Source organism: Xyrauchen texanus, chromosome 8, assembly GCF_025860055.1.
Source record: "Xyrauchen texanus isolate HMW12.3.18 chromosome 8, RBS_HiC_50CHRs, whole genome shotgun sequence".
Classification (NCBI taxonomy): domain Eukaryota; kingdom Metazoa; phylum Chordata; class Actinopteri; order Cypriniformes; family Catostomidae; genus Xyrauchen; species Xyrauchen texanus.
Genome location: NC_068283.1, coordinates 43,673,299 through 43,693,224, shown reverse-complemented (window position 1 = coordinate 43,693,224; position 19,926 = coordinate 43,673,299). Strand labels below are relative to the sequence as shown.

Below are 19,926 nucleotides of genomic sequence, written 5' to 3'. Positions count from 1 at the left end.
TAATTAATAAAATCATAATATTACACTACAAATTTCTCCTATAAAACAACATAAACATAAATCAAAATACGTCCTGAGATATGAACGTCGTTCACTGATCTATATATAGAGAGAGAGAGAAATCAGTGATGTGGTTTAATGGTGGAGTTGCTCTTTGAGCCACCGTGCGCCCCCTGGCGGAAGACTTTGTGTTTACATGAAACCGTTATAAGCAGGTAAATAAAATAAAAAACCCGGTTGTAGCATATTTAGCATGTTCAAAATATGTTTTAAATAAGATATAGTTGGGGTACATATTATACTAGCTAAGCTAAGCAACTGAATGAAGACTTCGCATGTGTGTTCATGAGTCACAAAATATCTTCCTCTAGGGGGCACTTTATGGCTCATAAAGCCGAATCCACCGCTTGGGCTAAAGTCTTATTGTTTACATTTATACACAAAGTATGTTTGTTTAAAATATTAACTCCAATAATGGGTTCCTGATAAATATAAACTGAGATAAATTTAAATCCGACTGGTAATCGAAATAATATTGTAGTAGTAGTATTAAAACACAAGATAATTGGTCCATTCTAGTCAGCGCTGAGAAAAGTAACACTTACCATGAGACATCGTGGCATGCGCGGCTTCAACGACAGTTTGGAAAATAAACATCTGAATAAAGAGAAAATGAGAAACTGAAAATACAGTAATATATATATATATATATATATATATATATATATATATATATATATATATATATATATATATATAATTTTTTTTAAATATTTAATAATATATATTTGTTTTATATAATAACATCAACAAACATCAACAATGGAGTCCTTTCCATCTTCCTCAGTTTTATTTATATGTCAGCACATAGTCGTTGTACATTACATTTACCCTGGGTGCTTCTGCATCATTCACCTTACAGAAACCTCTTTAACATACAAAACACATGTTTAATATCACATACATGAAGAGGAGGGACCAGACACGACGAGCAGAATTCCAGTACGTCAAAGGTTTTCCAAATCATATATTCCACAAGTGATTTCAGAAGTATAAATACAATTCCAGGCTTATTTTATTATTATTATTTAATCTTTATATATGTTTAAAATCACTATTCTGCATCCACAACAGAGATCAGACCCGATCTGACCGCCGTATGATACTAGTATATTTACGCTTCATAGATGTGTGTGATGTGAGACGGAGAGAGAGACAGACAGGTTGGAGGTATCTTACAGTCGCACTTGAATTGAACATCAATCGTCTCATAATTGATGTTCTAGTTTTCGTTTTTTCTCGCTTTAATACTGCAGATCTGTGATGAAGCAAATCTTTACACCGTGGTTCGTTTCGTCTTGTATTTCCCATGTGGATGATCAGGTGTGTGCGTGTCAGTCCACGTACATCGGGGAGCTGGGGGACGCGGGCATTTGATCGAGGATCCTGCACACGTAGCTGGCCACATCTACTGAACGCTCCTCGTACATCTGGATGAAAGGATGTTTCTGCAGTAGACAAAGACAAGAAATGTTACAGAAGTGCCTTTAAATCTTTACCAAGTTGACAGATGGTGCAGTTGAAATAAATAAAGTTTAGGTTAAAATGTATATTTATAAATAAGGGGAAAGTATCTTTTATGAGCCGCAACTAGTCAGATTTGTCATGATTTTAATGTCCCTCAAAAATCTGTTCACTTAAAAATCCTGTGGTGAGTAAAAAAACATGACATATATTCGTTCAACTAATACTAGGTCTTAAAAGCTGCATATATAATTATTATATGCGGAGTATAGCATGTCCAGGGTTCCTACATAGGGTTGCCCAACTGTCCGCTATTACCTGGGACGTCCCGTATTTTACCCAAAATTACAACGTCCCACACAGGGTGCCTCTTGTCCCGTACTTCAGCGGCAAATCCCACAAGGGTTCCCGTTGCAAGGCACTGTCCCGTATTAAAGAGCTCAATATGCTACAAACGTCCCGTACTGAAGGAATCGTGTTCAGTTTTTAAGCGCTTACAATGCTCAAGTGTCCTGTATTCAAAAGGTAAATTAAAAAATAAACTATTTACACCTTTGCACCAATTAATTTTTTTCCACAGTATTTTTCAGTCCTTCATGTTTACTAGATAAGAATAACAAAAATAATAAAAAAAAATTATCCAAATTATAAATACAAACAAGTTTTTAGCCAATTAAATATTTAATGAGCTGAGAATAATTCGTATTTTTTTCTATTTATAAATATATATATATTTTTTAGACCTGGAAAATTTTTAAAGTTCCCTAATTTTCCAGGTTTTCATGATTTTCATGAGGTTTTCTCTCATGGATATAAACTTTGGCTGTTAATAGAATAAGATAATCATAATTGACCCTTCGCTAAGCTCCGCCCCCCTGTGTTACAGTTGCTCGCTCTGACAAGCTCTGCAGAACTCGCCATTGGAATAAATGTGAGATTGCCGTGGACGGAGCATAAACGGAAACATTATTTTAATATGGGCTGTTATGAACGTGTTTTATTTTGTATTTTGATCAAATCCCGCTTAAAAGTACTCAAACACACAATACGTCCAAAGGCTCCTTTTGGAAAATAGCAAACGCGTGTCAGAGTAATAGAGGCAGGGCAACAGACGCTAAGACAGGATTGGTCAAAAGCGCTTTTAAGGCGGGGCTTAGCGAAGGGTTGATTAATCTCATTATTTCCAAACAGTCTTTAGAATCCAGAAAGAAACTGTTATAATGGCAACTTGTCATGTAAGCTCGGAAATGCTACTTTAGTAGGAAAGAGTAACTCACCAGAAGCTCTTTGTACTTTGGCCTTTTTGATTCGTCCTTTGTAAGGCTGTTACAAAACAACAACAATTAAAGATTTCATTAAAACCCTTGAGAGCAATTAGAGTCAAATTCATCGCAACTGCAATCTTTGCCAATCAATTATGTAGACTTAAAAAAAAACACTATTGCAGTTCCTATGCATTAGCAGCAGGGGGCGTCATGCATCATAATATATATATGGATAACTCAAATCTGGGCCATCCTGTGTGATGAGCGTGCAAAATCTTCCAAAACAGGAAATGCTCTAATTTGTGCTCCGGAACTGGACTGCTCATGACCGCAGGCCTGCAAATGTTTGTTGTTAGTGTGCGTGAGAAGTCTCACCACAGGTTGACAAAGTTGATGAATTTGGGCGAGAACTGTCTCTCTTCCGAGCTGCTGAGCTGCGGCGGGTCGCCCTTCACCACCTGCGTCAACTGATCAAACACACTGTTCCATTTGGGGTATGGAAACCGTCCTGTGGCCAGCTCATACTGAAAAAAGCACACATGCACACAATATATACAGCATCAATCACACACAGTCAATTTAGCCATATGCAATCACTAGCAAAGGGTCACACACACTCAATCTCATGATGAACAGAACTCACCAGTGTGATTCCCAAACTCCACACGTCTGACCGGACGTCATAACCCTGTCTGGAAGCACTGGGGTCTATCCTCTCCGGCTGAGACACAAGAGAGAAATAAACACAGGCTCTGAACGATGACATGAAATCAAAATGTACCCCGTTTACTCATTAAAGCATTTTGCTGGCAAAGAAAAAGAAAACATATGATGTTAATTTCTCCCGCTCTTATTACAAACACAGACTTTCTGTGCTGGTCCAGACACTTTACGGGTTTTAACACGATGAAACAGATGTGCTCCAGTCAGCCGCTTCCTGCGAGACAGCAGTTTCATAATAACAGCTGTAAATGCTTGTGTATGATCTCATCCCTAGTAAACACACACACATGTACAATACTGATGTTTACTGATTAATGATGTCATAATGGACACTGTCCTCAAGGGGAAACTCGCAGTGAGATCACACGCTCAGATTAGAGTATGACTACTGCACAGCGGAGGTTCATTCATCTTCAGAAACATGCTTACAAAGCTCTCTAAATGAACACATACCATGAACTTCTATTGTTTCTATATAAAGACTCAATATCAACCATCAGACTGTAATGTAGGATATACATCTGCTCTCAAAACAATTGAAGATACGATAAGGAGAACAAACGAGAAATAATGAATGAATTTGTAAGTGAATGAATGATTAACTGAACGATTGTGTGAATGAGAGAATGATAGCATGAATGAATGTGTGACATAATGAGTGAAGCACTGCATGAGTCAATGGCAGCATAAATAAGTGAATGAACAAGTGAATGAATAATTGTGTGAATGAGTAAATGACCGCATCAATGATAGCATAAGTGAATAAATTAATGATTGTGTGAATGAATGGATGAGTGAATGAGAATGATAGCATGAATGAATAATTAAATGACTGAATGAATCATTGCATGAATGAATGTGTGACATAATGAGTGAAGGATCATAATAAATAAGTGACAGCATAAATGAGTGAATGACTGTGAATGAGTGAATGAATAAACGAGGGAATGACTGTGTGAATGAGTATCTGATTGCATTAATGAAAGCATAAGTAAATAAATTAATGATTGTGTGAATGAATGGATGAGCAAATTAATGTGTGTGAATTAATAAATGACCACATGAATGATAGCATTAATTAATAAATAAATTACTGAGTGAATGACTGAATAAATAAATAAAATGAATAAATACAAAATGCATGACTGGATAAATTTTTTGCGTGAATGAGTGCATGACAGAATGAGTGAATGATCGCATCAATGACAGCATAAGAGAATAAATTAATTAGTGCAAATGAAAGGATGAGTAAATTAATGTTTGTGTGAATGAATGAGACAATGATCACATGAATGAAAGCATTGATGAATGAATAAATGACTGAACAATCGAGTGAATAAAAAATGCATGACAGAATGAATCTGCGTGAATGAATGTGTGACAGAGTGAATGATTGAGTCAATAAACAAATGATCAAGCGAGTAAATGTTTAAGTAAATAAATGAATGTGTGAATGAGGAAATTACCACATGAATGGTAGCATTAATTCATAAATAAAACTGAATGAATGACTGAGTTAGTGAATTAATTAATTAGTGAATGAGAGCATGAGTGTGAATGAATGAATGAATGAACAAATGACTGAGTGAATAGATATTTGCATGAATGAATGCGGCAATGAGAAAATAATCACACGTCAATGAGAGCATGAATGAGTGAATGGGACAAATTATTGAGTGGGTGAATGTTTAAGTGAATAAATGATTGTGTGGTTGAATGAGTGAATGATCACTTGCATGATTGCATAAATGAGAAAGAATAAACAAACAAATGACTGAGTGAGTGAATGAATCATTGCATGAATGAGTGACTGATCACATGAATGATAATGAATGAATGAACAAACGAATGAGTGAACAAATGATCTAGTGATTAACTGAACCAATGACTGAGCATCTGAATGAATGAATGAATGTGTGAATGATGAATGGTAGCATGTGTGAATGAGTGAACTATTCCATGAATGATAGTGTGAATGAATGAACAAATGATCCAGTGATTGAACCAATGAATGAGTGAATGAGTCTTACTGCCATATATGGTCTACAGCCAGCATCTCTGGTTTTGGCGATGGAGTCCACCAGCTGCCCGCTGATGCCAAAATCACAGAGTTTAATGTTCCCTGTCCTGTCCAGGAGGATATTTGATGGCTTTATGTCTGCAGAGGAAGCATGAAAGAGTTTCAATCGGAAGATCTCATTCTCATCTAAACAAGAACATACAACTAAAACATTCCAGACTTTAAATGGCACCAGGACGTTGCCTCTCTTACCTCTGTGAATAATTTTCAAGCTTTCTTTTAAGTGGTTTAGTGCTTTCACAGTCTGCAACGACATAGGACAGAGAACATGTTAACCACCTCAAACTACTACATCTCTTATTAAACATCAGACAGGAATGAACGAAAACTCACAGCTAAAGTTATTTTTCCTAAAATCTCCTCTGGAATCACTTCATCTAAAGAGGAATAAACGTATTTGTAGAATTTGTCGAAGGAGATAGACATAAGCTCCATGCATATCCAGCAGTCCCCCTGGGATAAAGAGAAAACACTCCTTTAAGTGTCTTTTATAGGAAAACGGCTCTAACAACAGTAATGTGAAGGTTAGACAGACAATCAGACCTCTCTGAAGAGAGCCCCGTAAAACTGGACGATGTATGGACAGTCACTGCTCCTCATGACCACATCCAGATCCATCAGCAGCTGCTTCTGTTCTCGCTCATCTACCGTCGACCTGATCCTCTGTCAAATGCACACACACAAGCATGAAACTAGAGTATTTGAGATTGTCTGTGCTGCTATTCAACTGTTTTTCTAGGTAACGATGCACCAGACAGACTGATTTGCACTTTGCATTGCGTCTCACACAGGAGCGGCATGTTTTCTCGATGGCGTGTCAAGTTAATAAGAACTTCAACTTTTAAAAATGCATCTCGAGACACTTGCGTTATGTTCTATTTGTTGCGTGGCGTCTTGATTTATTTAGAGCAAGAACACATTCGATCTGAATGGCCCCTTGGTGTCACATAATTTGACTTGACTATCAGTATAAAGTCTGGTCCAGATTAGAGCTAACTCTGGCAAAGAACTGCCCACTTCCAACAGGAAGAGTCTGTCCGACCAACCAAAGTTTGTTTATGGGACATTTAAGGCTGCGTAAATCTACTAGTAAGTTTTCTTTTGCAAACGCATACAATATGCTAGGTTAACGCCTCTTATCCACATACTGTGCTGATGATTACATTTGCTTAGAAAACCTACATAAATACAAATGTATCCCCTTTTCTCCCAATTTGGAATGCCCAATTCCCACTACTTACCAAGTCCTTGTGGTGGTGCGGTTACTCACCTCAATCCGGGTGGTGGAGGACGAGTCTCAGTTGCCTCCGCTTCTGAGACCGACAATACGCACATCTTATCACGTGACTCGTTGTGCATGACATTGCGGAGACTTTCAGCATGTGGAGACTCATGCTACTCTCTGCGATCCACACACAACTTACCACACACCCCATTGAGAGCGAGAACCACTAATCACCACCACGAGGAGGTTACCCCATGTGACTCTACCCTCCCTAGCAACCGGGCCAATTTGGTTGCTTAGGAGACCTGGCTGGAGTCACTCAGCACGCCCTAGATTCGAACTCGTGACTCCAGGGGTGGGAGAGTATACTTCTTTAATATTGTTCAAAGACTAGATCTTTCTTGAAAGTGCTCATTGTGGCAGCCTGGTACCGAACACGACTTTGTTTCCTGGTGGACGATGATCATTGACTCTAGGAAAGGTAGCCAGTAAGACTGGAGCTCTTGTTGCTTATGTGTGCAACTTTCTTTAGGCGGTCTATGAATGGTTCATTAAAGTCCAACCAGACTGAACATGTTTTTTATGGTTCAGAACCCACATGATAGACTCAATCGTTTAACATATAACTGAAACAATTCTGTCAAGGACATTTGTGCTTTGTGCTTTCTCTCTTACTTTGACGGCCATGATTTTTCCGCTAGGTTTGTGCACCATCTTGTTGACGGAGCCGTAAGCGCCTCGGCCGATCTCTCCCATGTCCTTCAAGTCTTCTGCTGTGAAGTCCCAATGCTGCTCTGGAGAGAGCTTCAGCTTCCCAGATGACTCTATACTGTGATTTCGCAGTCTTTCTCTTTAAAACACACACACACCAAAAGAGAATAGCAGTCGGAAATACACAAAACCAAACGTCCAAACGTGGATATTTTCAAACGTCTTGCCGGAGGCAAGTATTAGTCCTTAGCTTTAGAAGATGAGGTCAAAATACCTACTTCAGTTTCTGTTCTGGTTCAAGAACTTTCATTGGTGAAAGTTTTTAAATAATTAAACCATAGGTACCTAATTCTACTTTTGGAGGACTTTATAGCACAGTTATGGCTATAATGCATCCCAGATTGTACGTATGCAATCTGGGATGCAGCCTTGTTTTAATTGACTACTACTATTGCTACTACTATTGTTTGTAATGGGAAAGTGCATTCTTTTGGGTATGTAATAAGTAAATATGCTAGTTTTGTAGTCAACTGTGGTTGCTAGAAATTTAGCATTAAAAATATGTTGACCATGTTCCAGACTTTACCAAATGTCATTTTTTAATAAAGTGTGACTGTACATTTTTCGGTTCACTATCATTTATATTATTAAATGATACTATAAAAGTCTGCTTTTCACTTTAAAATGTAATGAATTGATAATCACTACAGTAACTACAGAAGGCCACATGATGACTTTTAAGTTCATCCAGGAACAATAATTAATTCACATTTACATTAATGCATTTGGCAGACGCTTTCATCCAAAGTGATTTACAGTGCATTCAGTGTATACAAATGATCAGTTTTGTGTTCCCAAGTAATTGAACCTGTGATCTTGACATTGCTGGCACCGTGCCCTTTATATTGAGCTACATGAACACATGCAGAGACGGTGCACAGTGCTAATCACACAAAACACCATCGGGTAACAAATGTAACAGAAACATTATGCAATAACAGGAACTAGACTACATTACATATAACATAGAACACCCAATGTGCTTAACTGATGTTAAAGATAAGAAGGAACATAACTATTCCAAAAAATAATATAATGAAATGTGACGGATCTCGCAGGGACTTCTGGAAACATCCGGTTATTGTTTTCCACCGTAATCTTAACAACAGTTTACCATAAAAAGCATGTGTTCTCTTGTTAAACGTAATCTACATTTTAACCATTAATTATACAGTAAAATCCAACGTTTTTACACCTCAAAAACAATTACATGCATTTTCTTGTTAAATATAAACAAGGTAACCCATTATGCAATTTATGTTTTAAGTCAAAGATCGCAACAGTGCCCACTCTCATTTTCGTACTGGTCGTACTGGTTCCGGAAGTATTTTTCCCATTCATTTTTTCTCCATTGGGATTTAATAAGATCCTTCATAAGGCATGAAACAAACCAACCAGCTCCAAGGTGAATCACAATATTACAAACTTTGATTTGAAGGAAAAAGCATTTAAAAATTGGACAGTAAGACAAAGTCTGTATACTTAACATCTTCAATTTGAAATAAACTACTATCCCATGAAGCATTGCGATTGACAATCAAATTAAAATGATTGAAAAATGTGCAATTTTCATTTCTACATTTATTCCAAAATATTCAGATGTATACAAATATATAAAAAGTGTGAATTTGTAGGAAAGCCGACTCGACTTGTGCATCATGGGAATTTGCGAAATGAGAGCAAAGCTCTTTTGGTGCACTTTGTTTGACGTGATTACCCATGATCCAACTGAGAAAGATCCACCAATCAGATAACGTAGTGACTCACCTCAAATTCCACAATTAGATAACGACTTTTAAACAGTACGATGAAATAATGCAGACTGATGGCTTCAGAAGAAGCAGATATCATCGATGGACAACCTCAGAGTTCACGGCAGGTCTGTCTTTAAATATATAGAAGTTATGGACTATTGCGCTCTATGGTGTCTTGATGGTTCATCTTCGTTTAAGCTTCGTGTCAGGCCTAAAAGAGCTATCTGATCAGTTGCAGGCGAGGCTGTACTCACATGTGTGGATTCTGGAATGGAAGTCCGGCCGTGTTCAGAGTGATTCTGGAAGTAGGTTTGATTGGAGGATTGGCAAAATTTAACTTCAGGGCTTTACGTTTACCTGATTGAGGAAGAGACCCTTGTATTAAAAACCATAGCCATGATCTTTTAGCACACAAAAGGGGAGGACAAGATTCACAGGTGAGTTGTGTTGAGATGGCAAGAGATTGAGATGTCTAGCTAAGTCATGGATGAAGGAGGGTTGTGGGTATACGACAGATGTTCACTAGAGACATGCACATCTGAGCACCAGGAGAGGAAACCAGAAGCCAGATTTCCTAAAGCCATCAGAACGACATTGAACTTTTAACATGTACTTAACACAATGTGGAAAAATAAAGTAGATAACAGCTTTAGGAAATCTGGCAGCAGAAGATAGTGACTGCAGTCCAACATGCACAAACCCTGCGTTTAACAGAACCAATCAACAAATATTTCCCCATCTACGATCACTCTTAAAAATAACAGTGCTTTAAAAAGATCTGATCACATTCGGACGTGAAATGAATCTGAAATGAAAAACAAAAAAAAGGAACAAAGAAACTTACCTTCACCACATGCAACACCCGGCTCAAACCAGTTACAAGATCATAAATAAATCAGTGATCTGTTTCTTTATGTTATAGACAGCAGAGAATTCAACAAGACAGCCATAGTGCACACTTTGCTCAGTTCATCTAGTGTGTGAGTTACTATAACCACTAAAATATCCACAATAATAATGCAGCCAATGCAAACAACATGACAGAATCATACCAATAGTGTCATATATTGTTGTATTGATGGAGAATACACAGGAGCTAACAGAATTGGGACTTGTTTCAAATGGAGAAGACAAGCCAGTGTGCAAAATTGGCTAATTACTAATAATATCATAAAAAAGTAAAAGCAACATGACTCTCCAGAGTGTGTTTGAGAGACTCTAGACTGGGGAAAACTGAGTTCTTTCCAAAAATAAGGAATGTTTTCCTCTCTCCCTCTATCTGCGACACCACAAGAATGCAAGGATTCAAAAAACACAGGAACAACATCCATTTTCTGAAAACTCATGGCATGTGCAATCATGTCACAACAAGCTCATGTTTGTTTGAGAGCTGCATACGCCAAATCATCCCAGAGACTCTAGAAAACAAAATGCAAAATGCAAACGGGGTGGGGAGGAACAACGACCACCCCAAAGCAATATTTGCTACATTGGTTAGTAGATAACCATCTAAACCGCCAGCAGAAAAACCTGCCAAAGCTTCCATTACAATGTTTGAATAAAACTATAAAAATGTATCAATACAGAAGATCCATGCATGATTACTTCAATAATGCTGGGAAAAGTTGACGGTTGATTTTGCTGAATTTAACAGACTGATGAAAATGAGGATCAATCGATTGCCCAAGTGTGAGTCTTCTCACTCCATAGTCAATGGAAGCTCTAAGATTTAGGGTACGTCCACATTAATCCGGATACATTTGAAAACAGCGTTTTCGCTTTCAAAATGCTGTACATCCACATTACCCTAAACTTGTTCGTCCACACTAAAACATGCAACAAAATCACTGTTTCAATTACAGTCTGAAACACAAAAGACCTTATTCACGCAAGCGCCATCTTTAATTTTGAACGGGAATGTCAACCAGGCTGTGAGGGATAGGCTTACCATCTCTTCAATGGCACGAACGGTATAAAGCTGTAAAAAGCTCCTGGATCACATCAGATTTTCCACAACTGATGTTGTCTAGAGTTCTTTGTCTACTGAATGTTCTTGGACATATATTTTGTCAATGTTTAGTCTGTGGAACGATCCAAAAACACTTTCTCTCAGAGACTCTCCCTCACATTCACACTGTCATTCCCATAATAAAACTCAAATATAGCGCTAACGTGAATAAGGTCTATTGTCCTCATGTTCCGTCTGCGTGATGAAGACCCAAGTGGTCAAAACTTTGTCTTTCTATTATATTACATGGGAGCATTTTTAGTAGTGATCCGTTCTCTCCTTGTTTTATAAATTGTTTCCATTTTGGAAGTGCGTGCGCATACTACTCCTACACGTAAGATGAATTAATCTCTAACAATGCTATCAAAGTGGACGCCATGGGACACCATCTTGATTGCGTTGGGTTGAATGGATCACATGACTGCATCACATTACAACAAACACATCCATCAATTTCAGATACGTCTGTTCCCACTGTCCAGACTACAAAGTGAAGACACTTGGGAGAGTGTTTTCAAAATGTTTTTTATCAATATGGATTGAAACATTTCTAAGCTTGGACGTGGCCTTAAGACTTGTGTCGATTTCTCACTAAACTCCAGGTTACGTAGTCATTTGGTGCAGATGTACGAACATTTGACTTTCGCGTTCGTTCAAAGTTTCTGAAGCCAAACGATAACTTGCATTGCGAAAGCAACAGTCCAAATTTAAGTAAATATTCGCTGAAAGTCATCTGCAATCTCATGTTGGAGGACATTAAATTATTGCGCACAAAGACGCAATGCACCCGTTGACGTCAATCAGAAGTTCTGTTTCAAAACGTAAGTGATCTTGGTTGATCTAAAACTCTCTCAGGACAGACCGTAAAGCCACCCGACACCACTAGCAAGCAAAATGGTCAGTCCTAGAGCAACACAAGCCTAACAGTGAGGATGGATTAGTATCGAGCAGAGGACAGACTTCCCCAGACCAGTTTCAGACATGAACAGAGCGAACAGACACGGTTTAGGGTTGGCTTACTTTGGGGAACTCCAGACAGGTTTATCTGAAACCCTGGTGGTGAGAAGAACAATGAACACACTTCACTCATCAATACACAAACATGGTTTAATTTGGAAAACAACTTCCTTTATCTACAACTATTCACACCCTCTGTTTAAAGCCAATGCTAATTATGTTCCCTGTTATTATGTGTTATCTAACACACTAATGTGAATGTGTGTTAGTCAACATGGAACAGCATTTTACTTCCATAAAGTGACACATTTGGGTGTTTCTTCAACCTCGGGCACTTTAAGCAGCAATATCCAACAGTGAATGTACATACATGTAATGTTTTTCCCACCACAGACATTTCCAGCACATCTCAAATTCTATAAGTCTGTATTGTAGAATTCTCTGATGGAAATGATGCTGATGGAAATTATATTTTTGCCGATTTTCTTTCTCAAATGGCTAACTTCTTTGACTTCCTAAATCTAATTTCATAGCTAACATTTTATGCATTCTATAAACACACTAGGGCTGGGCGCTAAAAATCCACAATATCGAATTAATCCACAATATTTTGTCATTTTCGATATTTAGCTTATGTTCTACATCTAAACAATCAAGTGCGTGTTGCTAAAAACTTCAGCAGTTCGGCTTTCTCAGACTATATGAAGTTGCTACCGTTAGCTGCCTTACTAACAATTAGGCTACATCAGTCAACGCGGTCCGGACACAGAATTTTCAATGAAATTACTAGTTGCTAGCCTAGTCTTACTCACTTTAATGAAAATAGGAAAAAATGGTCTTTTCAGACTTTTACATTTTCTAAATTTTCTCACACGACCCCCATAGTTGGGTGAATGAATGTAAAGAAATATAAAAATATATAATTTGAATGTAAAAATATTCAAATACTGGACTGCTTTCATTATACTTCAAAATGAACAGATGATCTTTTAACATTAACATCCAACTGCACTAATCCTTAACAAACTATAAAAATATATATATTTTGGTAGAAGATACCTCAGAAATGTGCATGTACTGTATATCAGGATAAACATGATATCAAGCTAAAAATATAATGATAATTTGAGTCATATTGACCAGCCCTAATACATACAATTATATCATATTTTCACACTTTTTGCATAATTTGCCAAAATTAGAGCTTGATTGGAAATGGCACCCAGTAGAAAACTATTTTGTCCATTTGGTTAACAAGAACACTAACTTTTGAAGAAACTTAATTTGGGGCAAAATCTTTGAAGTGGTGGAAATGTCATAATTTTGGACAAATGGAAAGAAATCATAATTTTCACAAAATAAGTATTGAAATGATTTATGTTTGTTTTACTCTGTTTACTTTAGATGCTCATAGTTTTAAAAATGTAATAATTCCTATTTTTATAATAAACCTTAAAACTTAAAAAGCTAAATATGTCAAATCTATACATAAAAGGCATTTGAAAAGGACCAAAAGTTCATGATGGTGTCGCATCAACACTTGGGACATGAAAGCGCAGTTGAAGAAATACCCATTTATGAGTGGATATTCAATGGGGGGAAAAAAACTTGATTTCATGCATTAGTATTACTGATGATTGTATTAAATTATTGCATTAACTTTTAGGCTGCCTTACCAAAAACATTTGCATAAAACAATACCTAAATATATTTTTATATTTGGTTAACGTTAATCAAAACACATTAAGAGTAAGTAAATGGGGTCAATTTTGATTTCATGTTGACTGTAATATTCACATTTTATGATTATCAGAAAACACAAAATATTAATATTAGTGCTGTCAGTCGATTTAAATTTCGAATTATGATTAATCGCATAATTCATCATAGATAATCACATTTAAATGCATGTATTTACTTATTAGGAAAGAAAACAAATTGTTTTTTTAAACAATATAATGTTTTTTTACATTTTACAAACAAAGCCTTCCACAGTATAAAGAAAGAAATGCACTAAATTAGCACCAATTCAAGTCACATTAAACGTTTCCCAAAGTCTAAGTGGGAGGTTGACTAATTGAAAGAACTAGTTTCCATATAAGTTGCATATTCATTACAGTGGACATTAAATCTCTTAAACTTTCATCCTTCACAATATCAATCGGTCAGCAGACTGTGGCTATCTGCTTTGTTACAGCAAACATGACACCTTGTTCATGATTCGCGTCAATTGCCGCTTTGAACTCCACATGAAAAGCGCTTGCAGACATGTCTTATTCTGCATATTGGTGATGTTAAGACTTTAAGTGCTTCTGTGTTGAACAAAATGCACATTACAAAGGCTGAAAAATACTTGATTTCTATCACAAGTCTTATCTGGCCCTATTTTGCACAACAAATAGCATCAGGGCATCACTGTTGTGTGTGTTTGTTTTGTGTGCGTTAGTGTAATGACTCCGGACACATCACAAAGTTTCCGCCCTTCCAACCAGAGTTTCTGGATTTTGCTGTATTAATGGAAAACTTGTTAACCATGAGTCAAACTTTTTAATTAATCACATGCATTAACAGGATAATAAGATGTCTTAGACTATCAACAGGACAACGTTCCACAAATTATGAAATAATATTAGTAGTGCATTCAGCTAAATCTCTCAAAATATCTTTGTACCAGTATATTAAATGCATGAAAATACTTATTTCGATATGTTAATAGAAATTATATTAATTATAAAGTTTTAAGATGTGCTACTCGGAAGCATCACAGTTTGACATGGACATCAGAACAATGTTCTTCAAGCTGAAGGATCATTCAGAACTGCGCTCAACATAAACAACTCTCCATAATTCAGTTCCCATTGAACTCTCAATATTCAGGAAAACACAACCAGATGTTGCCTCACACAAAACTGAACCTTGTTCGCTCAAACTAAACCTTTGTGCCGGGATGTGCATCAGTGAACTGGCAAACATGGAAAATATGTTGACATGCAGAAGAACATCACATACAGAAGTCAACAAACCAGCAGAACATAAAATAATAAAATAAACCATCAGACTAAGAAATGAAGAAGAGAAAATAAAAATGAAACTATGAGGGCAGCTGGAGGGGAACAAACTGCAGTTCTGAGGAAATACATTTGCAGAGTCTCACCATGGTCCAGCATCAGGGAGAATTGTGGGTAAGTGGAAGGAGATAAAGGGAGAAAAAATAACATGAGGAATTATTCTGTTAAAAATCCATCCAGATGGGGTATAGGGACTTCAGACCATAAAATAATAAAATATATGTTGAAAAATCAGGTTAGCTCATTTCATGACAGACAACAATTAGAAATAAGTTTCATAACACAGAATGAAAGAGAACATGATCTAGGAACAATACATGTGTAATTTCTGAAGCAACAGGTTTATAAAACATAAGCTTTGCCAGAAACCTAACCCAGCTGTCTTAAAGCCCAACTAAACAGGCAGCATTTTATAGGAAGGTGCCTCAGAAGGAAACTGGTTTCACACAGACTCCCAAGGCAGAATAACATTATGACTAATGATCTAGAACAAATTTAAGGGATCTTACCAAAAACCAAGCATATATATATTGCTTATTTCAAGATCAATTATGACAAAGGGATGCCTGTATGTAGCATTTTTCAGTTTTCCAACAAAGCCATTGTTGTGACTGACTTCTCAAAACCTTGTGTTACACCTAAACATGACATTCTGCACCCAAAAAATATACATATATATATATACACTTAAGATTTACGCATTTCAATTTCATTACAAATTTCCATTAAATTAAATGGAGTAATCTTGAACAAAATAGAATAAAACGTAAATATATTTATGTTTTATTAATTTTATTTTGTTCAGTATCACTCAATTCAATTTGATGGAAATGTGTTATGAAAGTGTAAGTGCTTATTTTTAGTATAGTTCAACATAAAAATAAATCAGTATACACGTGAAATGAATCTCACGAAAAGCACGTCTGGGTCATAAATTATATCATAATATAATATCACATCATATAACAAATACACTATAATGCACAATGAAAATTAAGCTTATTTTCAGACCATTACGTTTTTTCATTGTGATGTAATTTTAGTGAATATTAAGCACATTTTAAACATTACTGTAAAAGTATCACTATTAAACAATGATCTTTAATTAATATAAGTATAAACTAAATGCAGTACAACAAGGTCTACCATGATGTTCAAATACTTTGATTTAAATATTACAATATATATATATATTTTACTCACATTACTGTAATGAGATCTGGGGAGGAAAATGTGCTTAATTGTCATGAAAATAATGTAACAATGCAAAATAATGATAATGGTACCATAAAAAGGCACACAATGGTCCCACAAACAAAATGGAATGTCTTATTATTATTATTATTATTATTATTTTAATTTGCAATGAAATATGACCCGCATATATTCCTGACAGGTATTCATGAGATTCACCCAAACACACATGGTTTAAGAAGGAGGAATCCTTCTGAGGTTTATTAATGAATTAGTCTACATTTAAACCAACACATGAAAGCTAGTCCTAGCCATTGAAAGAAATGTTTGTTACTACCTGAATCACTCTGACACCTCCAGCATGAGTTCATCTCTGAAAATAAAAAATGAAACGGGCTGCTTTGTACAGAATACTCACACTTACTGCATATGAAATAACTGAGGTTTACTTAGAGGATTTTAGACCAATCCTGAGCTGTAACTGTATATTACAGGTATTTTCTGATGCACATTGAATGAAAAATCAGGACCTTTAACTAGCATCAAGCAGAACGAAATGAGAATAACATTCATTTCTGAGCCCTTCAGCAATGCATTGTATAAAAGACAGTACATTCATTAATCAAGTAATGGCTTGACTATGTTAAGTCTACAATGTCCACTTTTATAGCTGGTTCATGAAATTAAGTGTGGTGTGACCCCTTGTGGGGTCCGAACCTACTTTCTTTTTCAAGCCCAAATAACAGATCACCAGTGCTGGGTAAGTTACTCTAAAAAATTGTATTAATAATTAACTATTAATTACATCTTGTACAGTGTAATTAGATTACTGCACCAATTACTCTGTCTGAAAAGTAATTGCGTTACTTATTACTAATTACTTTTGAAAACCCTGATCAACCTCGACCAGATGAAAAATATAAGTATAGACATGAAACTGTTCTTTTAATTCTTTAAAATAAATCATATAAAACCAAATAAATTATTCATGAACTGGCCAAAGAATTTAAGGGGCCAGTGTTAAATTAGAAAACATACATTTTAACATTAGACGTTACATTTAGATTTTAAAATCACTACTGTTTCACATATAGAATTGTTCTATAGTCTATGCAGTATTTGACACAATTACATCAGAAGTAACTGTAATTAAAGGTGCTATATGTAAGATTGACAGCAAGTAATTGAAATGGGTACAGCAGTCCAAATTCAAAATATTGGAGAGTTGTCCCGAGTTGCCCCACCCCAGACTCAAAGCTCACGTGAGTGGCCAGGATGAGGACACGCAACAGGAACGAGTGAAACTGAAATTGTCAAGCAATGAGCTTTACACTGTGAGTTGATCTGCTAATGCAAACGTTTGCTATGTTTAATTGTTTACAAATTATAAACCAGCTTGTATGGATTATTTTGTGATCCAGTTCGTTTGCTGGCTTCCAAAGCTGCAGTACGCTGTGTTGTTTGCCTGCAAACGTGTTCAAATCTGGCAACTCTAGCGGTGTCGAAATACTATTGGTGAGTGGGCAATGGGCGGGAACACACAGGCCAAAACAGAAACAGAAATTCCGGCCAGGAATGGAAACTTCAAATTAGAGTAAACTGGATGTAGAATTGTTATCAGAGAAGCCAGTATTTCAGCTTAGCATGATTTCTAATTCTCTAATGACATATTATGGTCATTTTATGATATAGTACAGTAAACATATTACATATAGCACCTTTAAATGACTGAAAAACAACAAGTAATCCCTTCATTGAAAAAGTAATTTAATTACAGTAATTAATTACTTAGTAATGCATAACACCCAACACTGCACAAACCACCAAAATAACCAAAAGACCTTCAAATAAAAATCTAATAAAATTAACATTTAACTCAGACCCATATTTATATGAATTTGAAGCTAAATATATCCCATAGTTAATCACAAACACACTATGATCGCTGGTTAAGACCCTAAAACTAACCCATTCAATAATAAACGCAACATATCGCAGATAATGTCCTAAATGTTCAGTGGATCACAAATTATTTAAACAACACATTCATCTTTCTATTAAAACACACAAATGTGTCTGACGTTCATATTAGCGTTGACGTGCTGCTAGCCAGTTAGCCATCAAGCTAACGTATGTCAAAAACTCCAATGACAAGCAAAAAAAACAAAACCTAACGAAAATATTACATATGTTAATATAATTCTCGAAAACATGTGGACATACTAAATATACATTTGTATGTAATTAATCAAATAAATAATGGAATAAAAAGCTAAATAATGACGGGCCTGACACTGTTTGGCTAATGCGGTTAGCAAAACACTGTCACTATAAATAAATAGGACAATTTATAAAGGATTTGAAAGGAATGATTCATTTTAATAAACTCAGAGCATGTAAATACAGTTGTATTTAGTCGTAGATCAGCACTAGGGCAGATATTTAGTGTTAACTCGCTGAAAATCTGTGTGTTTGTGCCTGAAACACAGACAACCTTTTACATCTAAATAATATGGCATTATTATTTAAACATAAATGCGCACTTAAGTGCTTATGCACCATGCAAGCGTAAACCATTGGCTTAGATAAAGCTTCCGCATTGATCGTACAGCGATCTACGGTGTATTTCTGTCTTTCCGGCTGACCTGATATATTTAAACCCACATTAGAACACATTAAAATGGTCAAATGATTGTGGTCCTGGTGTGTCTCACCTTGCATGCTGCTCATGGTGCTGGTGTGTTGACTTTGGGTCGGGTGGTGCTGTGGGGTGTTGTTGCTGCTGAGGTTTGAGGCTGATGTTGAGTTACTGCTGGAAGTCGCCATTTGGGTTTGAGTTCCAGCAGCAAGTGATGGGCTGCAATGCAGAGGGAGAGAGACTACAGCAATCTACATCTCGCTCGCTCTCTCTCTCTCGCTCTCTCTCTCTCGCTCTCTCTCTCACGCTCTCTCTCTCTCTCTCACACACACACACTCTCTCTCTCTCTCTCTCTCTCTCTCTCTCTCGTTCTACGGTGCTATTTTATCATAATATTATTAAATATTTATACACATTTTCATATTATGTGTATATTATTATATTTAGATGACATTTTCAGCATATAATGATGGTAGTAATACCATGGTATCATTTTAAGAACCCTCAGAATTATAGATTCTATTGGTTCTAGATAGAATCTATATTTCTATAGATTCTATAATAGAGTTGCGTGTCAGTACATGATAGTCATTCAGTATGGTATTACAATCTGAAAATGACCATTTTCACCCCCTTTACTAGGAATGCAGGCACACTATGGCAAGCCAAATTGTCTTTTATTCATTTGCAAGATATGAATTGTTGATATAAACAATTCA

At 36.2% G+C, this 19,926-nt stretch overlaps 1 protein-coding gene across 5 annotated transcripts; it reads right to left on the bottom strand.

Moving 5' to 3' along the window:
- Positions 1 to 833: 833 nt before the first annotated feature.
- On the bottom strand, positions 834 to 19,451 carry LOC127647515 (dual specificity mitogen-activated protein kinase kinase 4). Of its 5 annotated transcripts, XM_052131786.1 has the most exons (13): positions 19,284 to 19,451; positions 16,907 to 16,942; positions 12,371 to 12,403; positions 9,597 to 9,699; positions 7,493 to 7,667; positions 6,136 to 6,255; positions 5,926 to 6,045; positions 5,785 to 5,836; positions 5,543 to 5,670; positions 3,433 to 3,510; positions 3,165 to 3,313; positions 2,802 to 2,847; positions 834 to 1,508 (listed from the first exon to the last, which is right to left on the bottom strand). In XM_052131786.1, the coding sequence occupies exons 1-13, from the start codon at positions 19,393 to 19,395 to the stop codon at positions 1,395 to 1,397; spliced, it is 1,266 nt and encodes a 421-aa protein (XP_051987746.1). In that variant the 5' UTR covers positions 19,396 to 19,451; the 3' UTR covers positions 834 to 1,394. The 5 variants fall into 5 exon arrangements, with proteins under 5 accessions (XP_051987746.1, XP_051987747.1, XP_051987749.1 ...); XM_052131787.1 differs by lacking the exon at positions 12,371 to 12,403; XM_052131789.1 differs by lacking the exon at positions 12,371 to 12,403 and having other exon boundaries at positions 9,597 to 9,687.
- Positions 19,452 to 19,926: the final 475 nt, after the last annotated feature.